The sequence below is a fragment of the Anomalospiza imberbis genome, chromosome 4 (assembly GCF_031753505.1).
Source record: "Anomalospiza imberbis isolate Cuckoo-Finch-1a 21T00152 chromosome 4, ASM3175350v1, whole genome shotgun sequence".
In the NCBI taxonomy this organism is placed as follows: Eukaryota; Metazoa; Chordata; class Aves; order Passeriformes; family Viduidae; genus Anomalospiza; species Anomalospiza imberbis.
This window is the reverse complement of record NC_089684.1, coordinates 59,942,750-59,963,726: the sequence shown is the minus strand read 5'-3', so window position 1 is coordinate 59,963,726 and position 20,977 is coordinate 59,942,750. Positions and strand designations below refer to the sequence as shown.

The 20,977-nt window shown below is 40.4% G+C and overlaps 1 protein-coding gene across 2 annotated transcripts in view; it reads left to right on the top strand.

Moving 5' to 3' along the window:
- ADGRA3 (adhesion G protein-coupled receptor A3) overlaps positions 1–9,068 on the top strand; it is a 70,522-nt gene extending 61,454 nt beyond the window's left edge. For both annotated transcript variants that reach the window (XM_068188778.1, XM_068188777.1), the window contains 5 exons: positions 2,583–2,707; positions 3,233–3,356; positions 4,953–5,098; positions 7,203–7,298; positions 7,486–9,068. In XM_068188778.1, coding sequence (XP_068044879.1) covers positions 2,583–2,707; positions 3,233–3,356; positions 4,953–5,098; positions 7,203–7,298; positions 7,486–8,728 — 1,734 coding nt within the window. In that variant the 3' untranslated portion in view covers positions 8,729–9,068. The remainder of the gene's footprint in view (positions 1–2,582; positions 2,708–3,232; positions 3,357–4,952; positions 5,099–7,202; positions 7,299–7,485) is intronic.
- Positions 9,069–20,977: the final 11,909 nt, after the last annotated feature.

The window sequence follows — 20,977 nt, the reverse complement described above, 5'->3', positions numbered from 1 at the left end:
GTACATATATGTGTAGAAGAAAGGAATTTGTAGTGTACTGACCCTCTTCATACATTTCAGAACATAATGTGAAGTCCTCTGATAAGGAAACACATCACTGAGTGCCAGGTTTTCTGTCTAGTGATCTAGGAAGATGCAGTTGTAAAACTTTAGTATTTGGAGACTACCTTCACCACTGTTTAATAATAGAAGAGATAAGCAGAAAGCTCAACTGAAAACTCATTATTACAGACTGAACAGAGGAAAAAAACCCAGCAATAGTGGTTGAGAAGAAACAAGAGTTCTGCTAATTAACTATAAACTCCCCAGTATTCTTAATGCCCTCTCTACTGTTACTCTACTGTCATTCTTTTTTACTCAATAATTATTTATGAACAGTTTAGCTCAGAAATAACATTATTAGCTCCCCTTACTCTTTTTACTAGGTCTGATGAAAAATGTCAGTGCAATGGATAAAGAATCCCATTGATTTATTCCACTGGTTATTGGGTCAAGGCCTTGGCTATCTAGGCTAGGCATATACTGAGTTTCGTCAGATGTTTTGGAAGATTATTGTAAATCTTGTGATTTTGTAGCTCTCATTCTTGAAATTCACACCTATACATACACAAGATCTTGTTACCTGACACCAGTCTGGAAGCAGCAAGCAGAATTGCCCTATAGTTTCTGTTGCCTGGTACTCCTGGGCCAGGTGTGACAAAACATTTACTCATGCTTGTAACAGCAGTGAGTTCTTGGGGAACCCCAGCTGCATAACAACCAGGTCATGGGTAGTGTTGAAATTGGATGACACTGGCTGCCTGAGGCATAAATTCTTTTGATCCTTTTCCAGGTGCCAAAGACAACCAAATAGATAAGAATCAAACTGACAAGCTGATTAAATTAGTTTGAAATTAGGTTGTTGAGTTAGTTAGGAATAACAAATTTACATTCTGATGAAAGAACAATTGAAGGTATGGTGAAGAGACTGTTGACTCTAATTTAATTGAAAGCCTCAATTCAAAAACTCTTTTCCTGTCCATGAAATCAGATTACTGATCTTTAGCTAAAAATATCACTGCTTTTTCTCAAAACAGACTAAAACTTCCTCCTAATCTTTTACTGTTCTTTCTTAATGCTAAGTTTTTTCTCCTTTTCCTCAGGACACTTTTGAATTTTGCCAACTCCAGAAGTTTAAGAGTGACTCACTCAGAATTATAGGGGAGAGATTTTTCTGTATCCTATCTATTCCACAAAATTATTTTAATAGATTTTTTTTTCACTAATCATAGTTAAATAAATTTACTGTATTTTGTGCTGGGGACTACAGTTTGAGTTGTCATGTCATGTCTGTGTCCCCTCCCCATTCCTGGAACTCTAGTAAATTGTAACTGCTTCCAAACATTTCTTCTTCAGAGTAAATGAAAATGTCATTCTGGGTAGATTCAGAAAATTTAATTGATGCTTTAAAGCTGTTGAATTCTCTTAGAGTTATCAACTATTCTGGTCAAACAGTAATCATAGAATAACAGTCTGGTAGGAACATCTCCAGTTAACCTGTTCAAAGTTTGACTGCCTTTAAAGTCAAATCTTACAGCTCCAGGTCATATTCAGTCAAGCTTTGAGCATCTCCAGGGACACAGTATTCCTGGGCAGTATGTGACCACTTCAGAATTTTTCTCCTTCTCTGTATCTAATCAGAATTTGCTGTGTTGCTGATACTGTCAGTTTCCTTTCTTTAGTGGATGGTTCAGCTCCAAGAAAAGTTTGAAAAGGTTTGACTTGGTCTTCTTTTTACCATCCCAGTAGGCAGTCTAATAAAATAATGAGATTTCTCATCTCTTCCTTTTCTTCTTAAAGAAAAAAGACATCTTCTTCATCCTCAGACACTGTATGCTTCAGCCTGCTAATCATCCTGGTGATCTGTTAGACTTGCTCCATCCAGTATGTCAGTGTCTTTTTTGTGCTGGGGAGCCTCAAGCTGTGAGTTCTGCGGGGTGGTCTCTCAGTGCTCAGCAGAAGGGAAGGATCAGCTCACCCACTTGCCGTGTCAGTGCTCACACAGCAAAGTGTGGCCTTGGACTCCAGGTGACACTGCTGACTTGTAGTCAGCTTTTGTCTACCACTAACTCAGGTCGTTTTCTAATCAGTCCAATGCCCAGCTTCTGTTTTTATGTGCATGGGGTTATTCCCTTCCAGATGCAGATCCTTTAACATTTTCTTGTCAGTGATGTTCTTTGGGCTGTTAAAGAAGATAATCACAAATGAAACACACAGTTATTCCACATCTGTACATAGAAATATTTTAAGGTTAAGAAAATGGTGTGTTTCTGTAAGCTGCTAACCTCTCTGTATATTCAAGAATATATGAATATTCTATAAGAATTGTAGCTGCATTTAGAAAGGTCAGCCAGAATAGCAGAAAATTGCAGAAGAAACCCAGAAATAACAAATAAATAATTGGAGAGTTGTTTCGGGACCACTGGGAATGGAAGGAAGACATTTCATCTAGAAGGTGTCTGTTACTTCTTGTGTTCCCTTTGTCATTGCCCCATCCTCAAAAAATTGATACAGTGGACCAATGTTACTGTTTTTGTTGTCAGGACTTGACTGGAGCTGAATTATATACACAGCCAGCTGACCTTCTGCATCCCGTAATTTATGCCACTGCCATGGTTTTGCTGATGTGCCTGTTGATGATCATGGTCAGTTACATATACCATCACAGGTAGGAATCAAAATTACCAGACTAAGAAAATGAGTTTGATCATGCTTAAGACTACCTTTTGTATTTTATAAGAGCATGATACAGTAATATGCTTTCAGTGTTTTTTCCCTATAAAATTTGTTGATGCAAACTAAGAGTTATGCAAGTAGCTATTTCATCTTTGAGTATGATAATTTAGCTGTCATAACCATGTCTCTCCTTTAAGTCTTCATTTTGCTTCATGATGAAAGAGGCCATTCAATAATAACGGTAGAATTTAACAAACTGTTCAGCCTTTTACGTTTCTGTTGATGTGAAAGCTTGAATCTTAAAATTCTTAAATCAGGCCCCAAATAGAGCTGGTAATAGTTGGGTGCTTTAATTTCTTGTGATAAAGTCCAGAGATCGTATTTGATTACAAAGTATGTGGTAGTCAAACAATCATCAACAGGAATTAGATGTTGTTTATCACAAGAATATCTTGCTAGTTTCTGAAAACAGTAATGTAGCTGTGTTTTATATTGTCTAATTTGTTTCTTTTAACAGTGTGATCAGGATCAGTGTTAAAAGCTGGCATATGTTAGTTAACTTGAGCTTTCATATTTTCCTGACATGTGTGGTATTCATTGGAGGCATAACTCAGACCAGGAATGCCAGTATTTGCCAAGCGGTAAGTAAAACTTAGTTACTGGTTTTGTACTCCTATATATGAATATGCCCCCCTTGCCACCTATAGAACTCTAATACTGTATAGGCATTCATCAAAATATAAAATCTAGACAAAAAAATAAATGTTTTGCTTTTAAGTCATCTAGTCCAATACCCCTGCAGTAAAGATGGGCATCTTCAGCTAGATCAGATTGCTCAGAGCCCCATCCAGCCTGACCTGCAATATTTCCAGAGATGGGGCATCTAATACTTCTCTGGGCAACCTGTGCCTGTGTTTTGCCAGCCTCATTGTAAAAAACTAACTTTCTTACATCTAATAGAAATCAACAATCTTTCACTTTACAGTCATTCTTCCTATCACTACATGCCCTTGTTAATTGTGCAACAGATATTTTTTTCCCAAAATGCTACCAAAAAACTAATTTTTATTGGTTATTTCTGTTTTTGAGACTTGCTTACTATGAAATTATTTTATAGGCCTGTATGTGGCCTTTACAGGCCATGTGAGATCTGATTTTCACAGGTATTAGAATACCTATTTCCATTTGCTCAGTACAGCTGAAGGGGAGGGGAGAGAAGTGTTTCAAGCCCCCATGCTTTATAGAGACTCCTCCTTTTTAATGATTTACCCTTCTAAAATTTGGCCATCTCAATTCAGTTGCAGTGTTTCAGTATAACAACAGTTGCTGCTTTCAAAAAATGTCAGTGAAACTTAAAATTTTTTTTCTTAATCCAATGATTAAGAAATAATATTCCACCATAATATTCCTTAGTGCTTTTTGTTTGAATTTACTGGAGTTACTAGGTTGATGGTTCAAAGTATTGCAATAAAATAGATCCCTGATCTTTCTCCTATGTATATACACACATACACACATCTTTTTTCTTACCTTCCTGGAGACAGAAATACTCCAGAAGAAACCTTGTGATACAGATAGGCTGTTTGAGAATTGTGTGTTTTTACTGGTGACTGAAAAGGGCAAAAAAACCCACTTGTCGTTAGCTTGACTGGAACTCAAGTGTAGCCTCTTCTTTGTGCATGTGCTGTCATGGCAGTGTTGGCTTGTGAATAAGGCAGTAGAGGATAAGGAGCTTTCACTGTGAAGCAGACTGCATTAATGTTTTGGCAGGTTAAACATCCAATGCACTCTCTTTATCTTTGCATTATGTTAAAATTGCTGATGAGTGTTGGCTGTCTGTGTTTTGCCATGTGCTCCATACTTATCACAGTTATCACAAGTTTGCTGTTCCCTTGTTGCAATTTGAATAATGTCTGTAACACAGGACATTTTAAATTAAGTCTTTTGCAAAATAAATTTTCCTAAAGTGTATGATTGAAATGTACACTTCTGAAAGTGTTTTTCTCCTGCTATTAAGTTTTAAGGGTTTGTATTACATATTTCTTTTTTGTTTTAAACTATAATAACTTGACGCTTAGAGTGGTCATATAAAAAAAGAGGGTTTTTTTCTCTTCAATTGAGCTTTTGAAAATTTCAGTTTTATGGTGAGTTGCGAGTTTAATGATTACTGTATCAACTTAGTAGAAAGGAAATATTTGGGGGTTAATTCTTTTTTTGTTGTCTATTTTTGTTTTAAGGTTGGGATAATTCTCCATTATTCCACTCTTGCAACAGTACTGTGGCTGGGAGTGACATCTCGTAATATTTACAAGCAGGTAACCAAAAAAGCAAAAAGGTGTCAAGATCCTGATGAGCCACCTCCTCCACCCAGGCCAATGCTGAGGTGAGTTGTTTCTGTGGCTCCTTATATCCCAGATAGCTACATTTATATTCTGACCAGAAAATATAAAAAGTGACTCCCCTTGTGTTCTCTCCAGGTCTGTAAAGTTCCTTTAGGTTTTGTTGTTCCTCAGTGTTATGTTAAGGAGGATGAGCTGAAAGACTGTTGGTCTTAGTGTATTACAGATGCAATGCTGGGTTGCTGATTGGTAAAAATCTGTAGTATTTGAGCATCGCCACTGAAGGTTTAATTGGGACTTTAGATAGCAACACAACCCATTCAATTGTCAGAAGAAAGAATGTGTAGAACTGTTAACACAATTTAACACTCCAATTTAAGTAAATAAAGCAAAATATACTTTCCAAAGATTGTTTATGAATTATTTGAAAAATAGGAGTGTCACTCATTATCAAATGAAAATAGTGTTCTTTGTGTGGTGTTCCTCCTAGAATTTTCATTTCTGAAATCCCAGAAATGAAACAAGCTAATCCTCTGTTAAATTCACATATGTGTGATGTTCTTACTGGAAAATACTGACATACCTTGTTCTTGTTGCCTCCTCAGCTTCTGGATATTAATTAAAAACTGCTACAGTGAAATTCTCCACAAGGTGGCAGGAGTTGATTAACTTTGATTAGTTACAGGCAAATATTTAAAGAAGTTGATTTTGAAAGTACAGAGATTGCAGAAAAACAGATGTGCTTTTCTGATTATTTTCAAGTAACATTTTCAATACCATATACAAGCATTTTTTATCCCTTTTTATTTATTACGAAGTTTCTGCTTTGGAAAACTTTGCGGTAAAATTACCAGCGTCACACGCTCAGCTCTGCACAGACACGAACATGCCATTTCAGGTCTGAGCACCTTGTCTCTGACACTGGCAGACTCTGACACTTGCTCTGGAGGCAAGTATCCAAGGGAAGAATGGAGCAAACAGGTTCTTTATTTTTCAGATTTTCTCAGTGTCCAACTTCCTGCAGATCGGGAATTTCCTCAGTCGGATAGATGTGTGATGTTTTTGTGTGGAAAGACCACAGAAGGATTATTTTTTTCAGTTGTCTTTTAAACTTAGGTTCAAAATAAAACTACCCATAATGTAGTACTTGTAAAAAGATTTCTTTTGTCTGGCCAGCTTCTGATTGCTTCATCAAGATACAGAACAAACCAATGTCAGAATCTGATCTTTGTAGGATTCATCAAGTAAATAATAAATTCAGTGTATCTTGATTTCCAAGAAGGTCATGATTTGTTTTAGACTGTTGCTTTGTGTCTCTAGCGAGACAAGAGTAATTTCTGGTGAATTATCAGAAACGCAGTGGAAAAGTCCAGGACCACCATAATAGGTGTCTCCTGTTGATAAAAAACAAACGCTCACCCGTGTGTCACAGGAAGAGTTTTTGCTTTTGTGTTCTGATCTGAATTTGGACTGGATTAGTATATGCTGCAGGAATGAGTGCTGCTAATTTCACTGCTGATCAGTAATTATTGATCTGCCACTAATGAATACAATGTGAATTCATAGAAATCAGAATAAAAAATGTGATATTCCAACAACATAGGCCATTTTTCTTCTTGAAAGACTACAGTTTTCATCAATACCACCACAGGGAAGCAGGAAGTATATACTATAAAATTACGGAATCCATTAAAAATGAAAAAAATAGCACAAACAACCTGCTGTCTGCTGAGCCCCTGAACCCAAAAAAATTTCAGCTAACAGTGTATATAATATTAGGCAAGTTCATCTCTGGAACACAGGACATACCACTTAGTATTTTTTTTTAAGCTTCCTTATTCTTTTCCAGACTGAGTGCTTTTGCTTCTTCCTTCTAACACTGTATACTTTTGTTCAGTGTCTGCAGGTGGGAAGTGGAAGTGAGCAGCTTTGAGAGAGAGGCAGCTTACAGCAGGAGGAGAAAAAACTGTAGTGAGGAAGACTTAGAAAACAATTGATACTGCCAAAGCCCAAACCTGATTCACCCTATATAGTTTCATAAAGAGCTTGTACACTTCCCAAATCCCGGAAAGCTCTAATTTCCCTCATGGTGACTTAAAAAAATGCATTGCACTTAAGCAGCTGCTGATAATTTTTTTTATTTCTTAGGTTCTACCTTATTGGTGGAGGGATCCCTATCATAGTTTGTGGAATAACAGCTGCAGCAAACATTCGAAATTATGGCAGCAGACCTAATGCACCTTAGTAAGTACCCTAGAAGTGAGAGCTTTGTCCTAAGATTTCTTAAGCTTGCTTTTCTCCGAGTACTTTTTGCAATTAATTCTGATTCTTCCTGAAAACATAGCACAGACAGGATCATGTCAATAAGTCGAAAAAATATAAATTACTTGTGCGAGATGTTAATTTATTCTTTGGTTTGTTTCTTTTGCAGTTGCTGGATGGCTTGGGAGCCTAGCTTAGGAGCATTTTATGGGCCTGCAAGTTTTATAATTTTCATAAACTGCATGTATTTTCTCAGTATATTCATACAACTAAAGCGTCACCCTGAACGCAAATACGAGCTGAAGGAACCCATTGAGGAGCAGCAGCGTCTGGCCACCAATGAACACGGGGAACTGGCCCATCAGGATTCATTGTCAGTGTCCCTGGTGTCCACGTCTGCTTTGGAGAACGAGCACAGTTTTCCAGCACAGCTTCTGGGAGTGGGCCTTACTTTGGTTTTGTATGTTACACTGTGGATCTTTGGAGCTCTGTCCATCTCCCTCTATTATCCCATGGACCTGATCTTCAGCTGTTTTTTTGGGGCAACGTGTTTAAGCCTCAGTGCCTTTCTTATGGTGCACCATTGCATTAACAGGGAAGATGTCAGGCATGCTTGGATAATGACTTGCTGCCCAGGAAGGAGTACATATTCAGTGCAAGTAAATGTGCCACCCTCCAGTTCCAGTGGAACCAACGGAGAGGCCCCAAAATGCACCAACAGTAGCGCAGAATCCTCATGCACAAATAAAAGTGCCTCAAGCCTAAAAAATTCATCTCAAGGTTGTAAACTGACTAACTTACAAGCTGCAGCAGCTCAGTGCCACTCTACTTCTCTGCCGTTGAACACAGGTCCACAACTTGATAACAGTCTGACTGAACATTCAGTAGATAATGATATCAAAATGCATGTAGCTCCATTAGAGGTACAGTTTCGGACAAACGGACACCCAAGCCGGCACCATAAGAACAGGAGCAAGGGCCATCGTGCCAGCAGGCTTGCAGTGCTGAGGGAATATGCTTACGACGTTCCCACGAGTGTGGAAGGAAGTGTGCAAAATGGTTTACCCAAAACCCGCCCGAGCAACAGCGAAGGGCACTCCAGGAGCCGAAGAGCCTACCTGGCATACAGGGAACGTCAGTATAACCAGTCCCAACAGGAAAGCAGTGATGCTTGCAGTACACTTCCAAAAAGCAGCAGAAATACAGAGAAAACAATAGCTACCAACAGCAAAAAAGATATTCTAAGGAAACCAATAGCAGCTGAACTTGAAAACCAACAAAAATCTTATGGCTTAAATTTAGCCGTCCAGAATGGACCACTTAAAAGCAGTGGACAGGATGGACCTTTGCTCACTGCAGACAGTACTGGTAATATTAGAACTGGGTTATGGAAACATGAAACTACTGTGTAGCATTATAATTCTTTGTGGGATGAATCCATATAAACTGTGATTACACATTCCTTAAAGCTATTAACACTTTTAAAGACTGTTTACAAACTGTAGGTACTTAATGCAGGGAGGGAGCAAAGATAATATGCCAAGCAAAAAAAATTATGCATTATTACCTTTGGGGTTGTTACAAAGATGAACTCTTGCTTGGTATTTTGTGAAATTTTTTTGAAGTGTCAGTCTTGAGAGATGCAGAACACAACTTTGTACATTTTTTTTTTACTTGTAACCCTGCAGATGTGTCCATAACACATTTCAAATTTGTATTTAAATGTATAATAAATAGTATTTTCCCCAGCAGCCCAAAGTTGCACTTTTTTATTGGGTTTTTAAAATACTACTGCATTGAATGTCATATTGACTTTACCGTTTCATTATCTGAAACTTAGGAGCTTCCATTACCAAGAAAATACTGAAGCTGGTTTTCTACACTTGTAAACAAGATAATTTTTTGTATCATTCTGCTGTGACCAATTTGAAGTTGTAGTTGCAGAGTGGTGCTTGAGGTTGTAGCTGTTTCTAGCACTTATATCCATTTTGCTAAAAATAAAACCATAAAGCTATGTGTATTAAATAGCAAAAAATGCTTCTGTATAATCAAGTACTAATACCACAACTGAGCCTTTAAGCAACAAATGGAATTGGGTTGCATATGCTTGGTTAGTTGGTTTCCCGCTTCAGACTTGCCACTTTTGGGTGTTTTAGTTAAGTGTATCTGAGTTACAGTACAGATCTAACATTGTCCCTACACAAATACTGTGTTAAATAATTTATAAACTCATTCAGATATGTTTGATTACTGCTTGCCAGATTTACTGCAGCCTCTAGTAGTCTGATAGTGTGAACTAATCGTTGATGCATTGTACAAACCTCTGCAGTTGGACAGTGTTGATAGAGTTTGGGTTCTATTTTTACTTCTTGTAGGTAGTTACCATTTAAGAATTCTTTCAGGAATTCAACAATTCAAGATGTTTCTTTCAGGAACATTTTGACAAGTGTATGACTCAGTTTTCATTGCTATTCTATTTTCCTGGTTTCAGAAGAGGTGGCTTTTAGCTTGTGTCCAACCTTACAGCTACCATAAGGATAGACTCTCAGAAAAAAAGGAGCTTATGGTTATTACCAAAGAAAATAATTTTAACTAAATATAAAAGTGTATAATATCTGTTTTAAATCTATTTGATAAGGTATCTACATGTCTTAGACAACTGACTGCTTTGTAATTACTGTTTATGGGTTGTTATTTGGTACAGAAGGTTCCTTTTGGTAGCAGAAATGCAGTTTTGGACTTAGAAGTCAAAAACAGCAATTTGATCCTATTCCATTCCAAATGCTGCAAGTCAAGAAAACTGAACTGCAGGCAGTAAGGGCATTTGTCAAGAAAAACAATCATCTCTTGAGATAAATTTGTGTATTATACAGCTAGGAATAATTCACAGCCTGTAGCTCAAACTGAGATACTCTTACATTATATTTCAGGTGCTGATATTGTGCTTTTTTATAGTAACAAATGTATGTACTCATGCAAATAATTTAAGCCTACTTTTTTATCTTTAAAATTATAGTGCTGGAAAAATGTAATTCATGTATAATATGGAAAGATGTTCAAAGTCCATAGATTATTTGTTATCTGAACAAGGTATGATAGGGACTTAGGGTAGGATCAGTTATCCTTTAGAATCTGCTTGCCCTTTGCCCTCTTTTCATAGGTTTGCTTGGATCCAGACATCAGTTTAGTATTTCTTGAAACCCACCTTTAAAATTAACTCTATGTGTAATACTTATGTATAGCTTGATATTTTGTCCTGTTTTGATGAGATAAAAAAGTTTTTCTCATAGTACCCAATAAACTCTGACTAGCCTTGGTACAGACAGGGGCATTAATGTAAAATATTTCTTAAATTCCTAAACATTTCTTAAATAATCACTCTAATAATCTCTAATAAATATGCTTAGTTCACTCACTGCTATATACATAGCTACATTTGCTTTTTGTCTAACAAGTGCTTTGGCTTAGATGATAAATTAAGACATTGTTCTCTGATATAGTCTTGACAAACACAATGATACTTTCATCTGCATTTTTAATGAAGAATTTTAAAGTGAAAGAATTTCTGTAAATGAAACATGGATGGCAGGATATTAGACTCAAGGGGGAAGATTCAATATAGTATCTTATTAGCAAAATTAGAAACAGAAAGTCTTCAGGCTTTTTCATACCTTCCTTCCTAATAATGTAAAGCAAGCTTATTTTCAGAATTGTAATTAATCTTCGCATGAAAAACCACCTAAATCACTCCAATGCAAAAAAAAACAAACCCAAACCAAAACCACAAAAAGCTTATTTTGGCCTTGTCAGTGGGAAGTGGATCAATGAGAGAGTAGCTACAATCATTCATCAGATATTAAGGAAAGGAAATAATACAAACTGGGGGCAGTTTGTGTTATCCACAAAAAAAATGTGTGGTGTTATATTTTAGTTGAATGGTATGTATGCTCTGTCTCACCCCTGGAAAATGTCTGGTTTATTCCAAGCCTGTGATCCTCCCCTGCAGTATCCTGTGTCTGTAATCCCATTGGCCCAATCTGTTCTGCGCCCACTTTGAATCTCCCTGTTCAGTGTGCCGGGGGCACGGTTCTCTCTCTCTCTCTCTCTTCGCCGGCTCTCCTGGCTGTGCTCTCTCAGCCCCTCTCTCCCCCTTCCCTTTCCCCCCTCACTCCCCTTCCCCCCCTGTCCCTCAGAAACCATGCTGCCTCCCGGGGGTTCGACCCCCAATAAACCCTCATCTAATGAGCACCCTCGAAGCCGTGTGGAGTCTCCTTGCCTGCCTGCTGCTACCAGAGAACTCACAGCCTTGGGGGGCCCCCCCTGGAATGCGCCGCTACAGATGGCACCCATCTCCGGCCTCGAGGATGAACGACCCTGAGACCACAACCGCCCCGCCGGTACAGCGCAGAACACCGCTTCAGCACCGCCTCCAGCACCGCAGAGTGGCCGCGCGGAGCCGCAGCCGTGGCCCCATGCAGCCCCGTCACCACCGTGCGATCCCACCACCACCAGCCTGCGTGGTCCCGGCCCCGCGCAGGCCTGGGCAGCAACATGGCCCCAGCCAGCCGCGACCCTGCCGCTGCACGCGCACGCCCCGGCACCCAGCGATGCCACACGGAGCGCACCCAGCCCCTGCCTGGCGGCAGTGGGGGAGCCCCTTCAGAGCGGGTGGGCTGTGCAGAGCGCTGAGCCCAAGCAGCCGATGCTCTGGACCACAGCAGCAGCGAAAGCCCACCACTTTCCACGAGGAAGCCACCAGACGATCCAAGCACCGCACCCCCCCAAAACTGCTTTTGTCAGTTCTGTGACCTTCCTCAGTCTTACTCTCTCCCTCCCTCACTATCCCTTCTCCCTAACTTTATCCCTAACCTGCCTTCCCCTAAACAAAAGCCCAAGAGTATCCAACATAGCCATGACCACGTGTCAGCCAAGATGGCTCCAGCCACATGGCATGGCACCATCTTCTGCTTTCTCTTTGCCTAAATCCCTTTCTTTCTGCTCTTTCTCCCCTGTGCCCCACCCCTTCCCTGTCTCTCTTGAACCAATTCCCCCTTCAGATCCTAATTCCCACCTTCCGCCCTCCAAATCCCACAGGGTGGGAGCTGGAATTGGGGAAGAAGCTGAGAAACCAGAACCCAAAGCTAAAATAGTTTTGTAATACCAGTTTTAACAGCCTTGTATATTTAGCTGAATTGTAAATTGTACTTCATGATCTCTTTTTCCTGTTATTCCAAGAGCAGGATGGTACCCTTCTCTGCAATCCATACCCCTTTTTCCTTATTTTGGGTAGTTCACCGGGAGCAAACCGCTCGAAGGCGCAGGGTACCCTGAAAAGATTTTTCTTTTGCAGAGTCCCTGGCTCCCCGTAACCTCCCCAGTTCCCAATCCCTATCCACTTGTTCTAGCTGAAAAGAGCTCGTCAGCTAGAACTTTTCTCCTAAAACCCTCTAACCTTTTTATCATTCTTATCCCATACCTGTCTTCTCTCCATTTCCCTCCCATCCCCATGAAGTAGTTTTTACAATTATGCTTTTCTAGTTTAAGTGTGTGTTCATATTGCAGATTGTCTGTCCTGTTTTCAGTTTTAGAAAGCAGGGGTCTGTCAGGTCACAAGGGTAGATCCAACAAGAAGCAGTTTTCAATTGTTTCTTGAAGAGCAAGTGTTCAGATAGTATTAGACTGCTGGACCAGAATCGCTTTTGGGTTTATGCTTTCCTCAGTAGGTTCTGAGGGTGACTGATAACCTAAAATGGTGTCTGGGAAAGTATTTTGCAATTTTTGTGGTGAATAACCCCTCCCTCCACATTCCCATGGGCCGTGGAGATCCGGGCAGGAGGGAAGAGGAGGGAGGGGGGAGCGGGATTGGTCCCCCGCTCCCTGCCTCCATCTTCCCATGGGCCCTGGAGATCCATGCGGGAGGGAAAATGAGGGAGGGGGGGATGACCTAAAACTGGGGGTCTTCTGGGTTAAACCGGTTGGAAGGTGGAAGCAGTGGTAAAGCTCAGATCCAAGGGTGAGGATCTGAGGCCACAAACCTGTGTGGAGTCCAGGGGGCTCCAGGTGTTTTCCTGTCCCTGAGAGGGGGAACAGAAGTCGATGCCAAAGCCTAAAACTGGGGGTTGTGGTGGTCTGAAAAGCCAGTTGGAAAAGGTAAGACACCATTGGGCCAGTCACGCTGAAAAGGCCAATCCCAAAACTCTCATATGAGCTTAGTGCCAAAGGCTGAAGCCCTTTAAGCACTCGCCCATGCTTTAAATTTGCTTAAAAATCTGCAATATGAACCCACATAAGCCATTTATTACAATTACTCATTTTATCTTTATACTGTGTTAGCACCCTTTCAGAACTGAACAATACCTACCAGGCAAAGGCAAACAACAAGTCAAATGGACTGTTTATAGCGTATTCAATTTATCCTTACTGCAATTGTACTTATTTTATGCTGTAAAACTGTGTAATTACTGCTTCATTTTTAAATTGTTAATTGTCATAATTCTCTTCATCTTTTTTCTAACAAAAAAGGGTGATTTGTGGTGTTATATTGTAGTTGAATGGTATGCTCTGTCTCACCCCTGGAAAATGTCTGGTTTATTCCAAGCCTGTGATCCTCCCCTGCAGTATGCTGTGTCTATAATCCCATTGGCCCAATCTGTTCCGCGCCCACTTTGAATCTCCCTGTTCAGTGTGCCAGGGGGATGGTTCTCTCTCTCTTCGCCGGCTCTCCTCGCCGGTGCTCTCTCAGCCCCTCTCTCCCCCTCCCCTTTCCCCCCTCACTCCCCTTTCCCCACTCTCCCTCAGAAACCATGCTGCCTCCCGGGGGTAGGACCCCCAATAAACCCTCATCTAATGAGCACCCTCGAAGCCGTGTGGAGTCTCCTTGCTGCCTGCTGCCACCAGAGAACTCACAGCCTTGGGGGCCCCCCCCAGGTGGTCCCCACTCCCCTGGAACACACCTCCACAAAAAATGGAAATACTAGAAACAGTATAGGCTGGTTACTAGAAATATGGAATACTAGAAACAGTTAGGGCTGGTTACTTCTATGATAAAAGTGAGTCTTTTTGTGCAGTCATACTACTGGCAGAAGCAGACTTTGAAAAGCAAATGGCATGGGTATAGTGCAAAAGGGTATAAGCACACCCTGTTTATGTCTAAAAAAGTTTTGGTGTATTTAGCATAGAATGTTAGTGGTTGGAAGGGACCTTAAAGGTAGTCTAGTTTCAACTGCCTTGCCATGGGCAGGGACACCTCCCACTAGACCAGGTTCCTCAAGGCCACATCCAACCTGGCCTTGAACACTGCCAGGGATGGAGCATCCACAACTTCCCTTGGCATCCTGTTCTCAGTATCTCACCACCCTTAGAGTAAACCAATTCTTCCTAATGTGTAACCTGATTTTCCCCTCTTCAATTTGAGCCCCTTACTCCAACACTATGTTGTAGTGTTGTCACTACAATTCCTGATAAAGAGTCCCTCCCTGATTTCCTGTAAGACCATCCAGCCACTGGAAGGTGCTATGAAGTCTACACAGAATCTTCTGTCTTTCTGCCTCATGTTCATTGTTAAATACATGCTATTGACTTGGCATATGGTCTCATTTGCACCTGAATTTGGACAGAGGCATCTCTTGTTATTTGGATCTCACCCATTATCAGAACACCTTCAATGCTAATAATTTAAGCTTTGTGTAGGTTAAGAAATATTTCAGATGTTAGAAGAAACAATGACTTTTTATTAAGTTCTTTAATTTTTACATAGTTACATTTTGACCACTGCTCTTTTAGCACTGTGCTGCTTGCTGAAGCTGTTGATGTCTTGTATTGCTGCCTTTTCACATCCCTGAGCAAAGTGAAGGATCACTTTGCATTGGTTTTATTGGGTCACAGTATCCAGGTCTTAGATTAATAGCATAGACATCTGTGAGAAGTACTATTCTCCTTGGAGTTCAAGATTAACATAAAACATGAAAAAAAAATCTAACTTATATGAACACACTGAATTTTTAACCCCTGCTTTCAAAAAACAGGAACCTGTCATGTTGTAGGAGTTTGGTTTTAGTTTAAGTGAGGTTTATATATGTTTGCTTCCCAGATTGGCTGAATATAGACATTTGGGGAGATGGAGGAGGAAATTACATGATGAATGAATGCAATTGTACAATTTATTTTATCAAGAGGAGTCAAGTTTTGAAAACAAATTAGTAAGATTGTAAGTATGACAAGCCCATCAACATCACAGCTGAAGCTTGCCTCCATGTAAGCAGGTAGAGAATGGCAGTCCTTGGCTAGAGGTGAGGAAAGCAGCCATCTGCCTGCTCCACTCATGTGGCCACTTCAGAAAAGTCCTCACAGAGCTCACAGCAGCTTCTCTGCTGGCTGAGCTTGTGGCTCCCCCATGCATTGTAGACAAAATATGGAATTGTGGAGGATGGCTCTAGAGAGCTGAAAGATAGCAACTAAAAGGTCAGTGCAGAAATGGGGTTGCTGACATTCTCAAAGCATGACTCACAGCCAGCTAATTACATGTCTGATGTCACTTTATCATGAAAAATCCAAACAACCTTTAAACATCTGTAATCCCAAAGTATACAATTCAAGTATACAAATTAAGTCCTTAGCTGAACGTGGCATTTACTCAGTAGAATAGTACATATAATTCTTATATTCTTTAAGCTTTGTAATGAAATAGATGAGGCAAGACTAAAGATATTAGTGAGATAAAACCAAGGAGAAATTTTTAGTTTCTATTAGATGAAGATTCTTGAAATTTTGCATTTGATACTTAATTGCTACATATAGTAAGAGTTTGGTGTACCTCTTTGAGTGGGACATGGCTGAATAGCTTCAAATCCAGTAACTGTGTGAATGAAAGAGAATGCTAAATATTACCACAGATTAATTTTTAGAACTTGATTTTGGAGATTGTCTCTGAAACATACTGTTCATAAAATGACTAAAGACATAATACTGGGTTTTTTTCCTTTCATATAAATGTTTTATCTTCTAAGTGTAAATTTTAGCTTTCACCTAGAGAAGGAGGACTTCAGCTCATTTGGAAAGCCTAAAGAGCCTTCTGTATGAATTGCTATGTAATTCTTGATAGGATAAACCCTTTCTTATAATACACACCTGACATTTTTACATCATCCACTTAAAGTTCTATTTGCTGTCTATGATCATTCTGTTTCAGCATCAAATACTCCTCTTGCAGGCTTATTCCCAATCTGTTGCCAGCTACAAATTAACAGAGATTGTTTTCTGCCCTCACCAACATTGTGACACTGTGGAGCAGCTTTCTGAATTTTTTGCAGCAATTTCCCTTTAGTTCACAAATGAGCAAGTTGTTCCTGTAAGGCAAAATCCAAATCTCTGAATGGCAAAAATCTGCAGTATGCAGGGACTCAGTTTCATGTATTAGCTGATGGCGTTTGTATTGGATGCAACTGGTGAAATAGAAACATGTAGAAAGGACAGTTTCCTTCCTAGGGAAGGAGGCATCCTTGGTAACATTTGGAGATGCTGAGCAAGATATTCTAAAATAACTACTTGGATGTAGTGTGCATCTAATGATTAAGAGGCTTATCTCTAAAGGTGCCAGACACACAACTTTGACAGGCTCTTAGAGGAGCTGTGATACATGAACTTGTCAATTGTGTTGACACATAGCACTTAACTGGATCAGGCCACAGTTTAATTTTCAGCTCTTACAGGCTGAAGCTGTACTACTATTACAAATTTCAAATAAAACTGTACTTGAGTTTAATTATGGCTTGGTAACTACAAGGCATGTAGTGTTTGCAGGGAAGATTTTAATATGAAGTAAAAGAGGATAGTTGAAAGGACACCTTTGTTAAATACAGTTGCAGATGTAAAAATATCTTCTCAGACCAGTACAGTATCAAGATATGATAAACAAAAATGAGTGCAATCACCAGTGCTTTGCTCCTTCCACATATGGGTAATGAACAATCCAAATGATTGTCCTAAAATGCTGCCATTTTGGGTGACATACACAGTTGGCCAGTACCTCTCAGCTGAAAGATGACCTGGATGTGGGAACTATCATCAGTCAATGGACACATCCCTGATGATGACTTATATTGTCTTCTCCTCTAAAGCCATGCCATCTGGTTATCCTATAGTTTTATCTGGTACCCCTGCAGTTTTATCTGAACTTTATGGACAACATAAATGAGCTTTTTTTCAAAGCCTCATTTAGAGTTAGAACAGTTGTTTGTTACTGGTTTCCAAGAAATGCATCTTTCCATGTAAAATGCAGGCAGCTTCACATTGATAACAGCATGTAGTGTCAGCTGTTCCCTTCAGTCCATAGCTCAGCTTCCCTGTCATCTTGTCATGGTTTGACACTGGCGCAATGCCAGCGCCCCCATGAAAATGCACCTTCCTAAATAATTGCTGTGAGATGTGATCAGGAACAGAGCAGAACAGGCCTAAGCTTAATAACAAAGAAAAAAAAAAAACTTTATTAAACTACTACTACTATAAAAAACACAGACACTAAAATCCAGGATGAAGACCCTCTAAAACACTCCTCCTCCCACCCAATTTCCAAACAAGGCCACAGTGAGACACCACCCGGGATTCCTGATCAAGTTACCACCCTTCAGATAATTAATACTCAGTCTGTCAAAGGAGAGAAGTCTCTCTTGCACCACAGACTCCCCCAGGAAACACAATTGCTACCCTTGTGTCTCCATGTCACACATGGCAACCGCCCAGAGAAAATCTGCCAGTGTGACACTCCCCATGTCACAGTGCTCTCACCACCGTGCATGGACAGACTGCTCATAGGGCTCCTTTAAGGATGCTTTGCCACAGACCAAAAGAGACAACAGCTCAGCTTCTAATCTTGGGACCACAGTCCCCACCATTTTCTTCCTCCCCTGGGGCCAAAGGTCTCAAGAACAGAGATCCTCTTCTTCCTGAAGACAGAGGGCATCACCACACCCTCTTCAGCTTTCCTCTGTTCTCTCCATTCCTCTGTTGGTAGTCACTGAAACAGGTCTCTTGGCCCACCACCGCATCCCCCTAAAATGCAGTCTCTGTTGCAGGAGAATTTGGTTCAGTCTATGGTTAAGAAGAAAAGTCCAGCCACAAGCCACTCCATCATTTCCTCCCACTCAAAAATTTCTTGTTCTAACATCTCAGATCCCAGACTGTCTCTCTTGTACTTCAAATCGAGGAGGAGTAATATTTTACAAAGCCTTCATTTCCCAGGAAAGGTTTAAAAGTTCAGACTCCCCAGACAGCTGAAATCTCTGCCCAGAAGCCAATTCCCAAGGCCAAGGCTGGGTACCTCCCCCCCGTTCTCCAGCAAAGTTAGAGGTGCCATCCGGACTCTCTGTCTCTTCCCTCTGCGGGGGGTGGGGGGGGGGGAACGACAAAGGCATCTTCACTTCTCTCCACACTTCTGTCCACAGGAGCTGGCTCGATTCCAGTCCTTCAGCCCCCTCAGCTCACCTCAACCAGGCCACATGGCTTCCCCTACCCCACCCAGCCCATGGCTGGGCAGGGGAGGTCTGCACTGCACTCTGACTGGAACCAAAAAGAGTTCTTGCTTTTAACCCTCTGTGTTCTCAGAGGCGTATCCATACCTTCAGTGGTCACTTTAGGTGCCAATATCCCAACTTCCTGAAAAAAATTCATTTCCATGTCAAACCACAACACATCTTCAACAGCCACCTTTTTGATAGAACTGGTTTATACTTAGAGATTTTTCTCATCTTTCCTTTATGTAAGTTAGCTGCTTGGCAAGTTTAATTCATTAAAGGTACCAGCTTAACTGGTGTGGTTCCTCTTGCCTGTTACATTTGCCACCTTATATTTAGTGTTCTTGGATTCAAGAACAGGAACAAAAGCCAGTTTAGGTCTTCTTCATTAGTCTTGTAGAGAACTCCAAAGTATCCTTATGTACAAAGGAAAGCTTGGGTAACAAGATCAGAATCTTAGTACTGCTTAATAGGTAAGAATGTCTTCACTGTGGTAAAGGTCAAGAGATGAAGATGCTCTGAGGTGTCCTAGGAGTGCCTAGTGTCTAGACATGGTGATAATGCTGGAGTTTAATAGCTGACATCTGACTGTTCTAATTCAGCCCCTACCAGCCACTTTTTGAAGCTTTTGTCTGCAAACATGCAGGCAGACCCTGGAGCATCATGAAAAAATTACTCGGAATAAGGTTATGTGCCAGAAATACCACAGCACTTAATGGCTAAAGCCATCCAAGGGGCAATCTCTGCTCCCAAAACACCATGTTTTAGAACAGTGTAATTACCACCATCCTAGGACCAAGGTGAAATTACTTCTTCCCTGCTGCTGAACAGCTTACACACATCTTAAATTTGCCCATTTGGAGGTCTTCTTCCCTTCCCTACCCCCATGAAGTTAACAGGTAACAGCTGTTAACTCAGCAAGTTGGTAGCTCAGCTTGTCAAACACATATGCCTTGTATCTTTCCTAATAGGAAAATTTCTGATTTCCCAATATACATCTTTTTTTCCTAAAGATGTGTTTTCTAATGAGCAAAGCCCAAGAAGCCCATCCCAAGTCCCCTGCACACCCTTCCCCCTAGAATACTGGTTTGTGCTGCAAGGTGGTTTTATGTAACTGAAAAGCATTTTATAAAGCTTTATTCAATACTATTCAAATTAAAGCATAGATTATAAACTTCTGCAAGGTCACAGTATTTCTTCTGTTAGAAAACTGTTCACCTGTGTAAAGATGATGGGCTCTATGGTAGCATGGTATCATTATGAGTCTGGACTAGAAATGTGAGAGATTGTCTGAAGGTGTTTCCAAGACCTGCTATATTATTCCTGTAACTTTTCTTAAGTCTTACTGCTTTTTAACAAGTATCATCTTAGCCTTGTCTTCTTGAGCGAATAGTATATAATTCTTAATGCACAGAAGAACACCTAGAGAAAATTAAAAGCTCAATCCTTTTATTTCTGAAAGCACATGACAGAAATTCTAACTATATGCCCACTTGCCAACATATTTTATAATAGGCTGTTTATCTAGCTCTATTAAAAAAAGATAAATCTCTGTAAAGAAATTGGTTGTTCTTTTCAAACTGTGCCTGCTGAAAAGATTCACGTTACTGGTACAGTGCATTTTTGCATAAGGGCAAGTTTTTCAATTTCTTGCAGAACAGTTGTCCAGAACTACAAAGCTGTAATGAATGCTTTTTAATGCTCACATCTTGCCTCCTGTGCTCTACCATTTCCACTGCATGTTCTGTACAGATGAAATCACAGTCAGGGAGCTGTCAGGCAGGTATTTTGAAGGGGAGCTGTTGGTACCATGTGCCTTGTGATAATGAGGCCCTAACTCGTTGTTTCACAGATCTAGAATCTCAGTGATCCAGTGTCTCATGCTTGCCATGATGAAATCCAGCCTTGGCAGTCAGAGTTGTCAGCTAACTGTAAGGTATTGCTCACCCAGAATATTATGCTAAAAAATTCAGCAGGAAGAAAACTTGTGATCCTTTCCATACAATGAGCATAAGATGCAGAGTACAATATTCCATCTGTCTCAGCTCTCCTGTGTTCCTCCAGAAGTATAAGCTCCAGTAGCTTCGTACTTTCAAAGAGTAAAGAATTGAAGCAAGAGTACTGGGAAATGTTTAGTTCTCTATGTACAGCCTT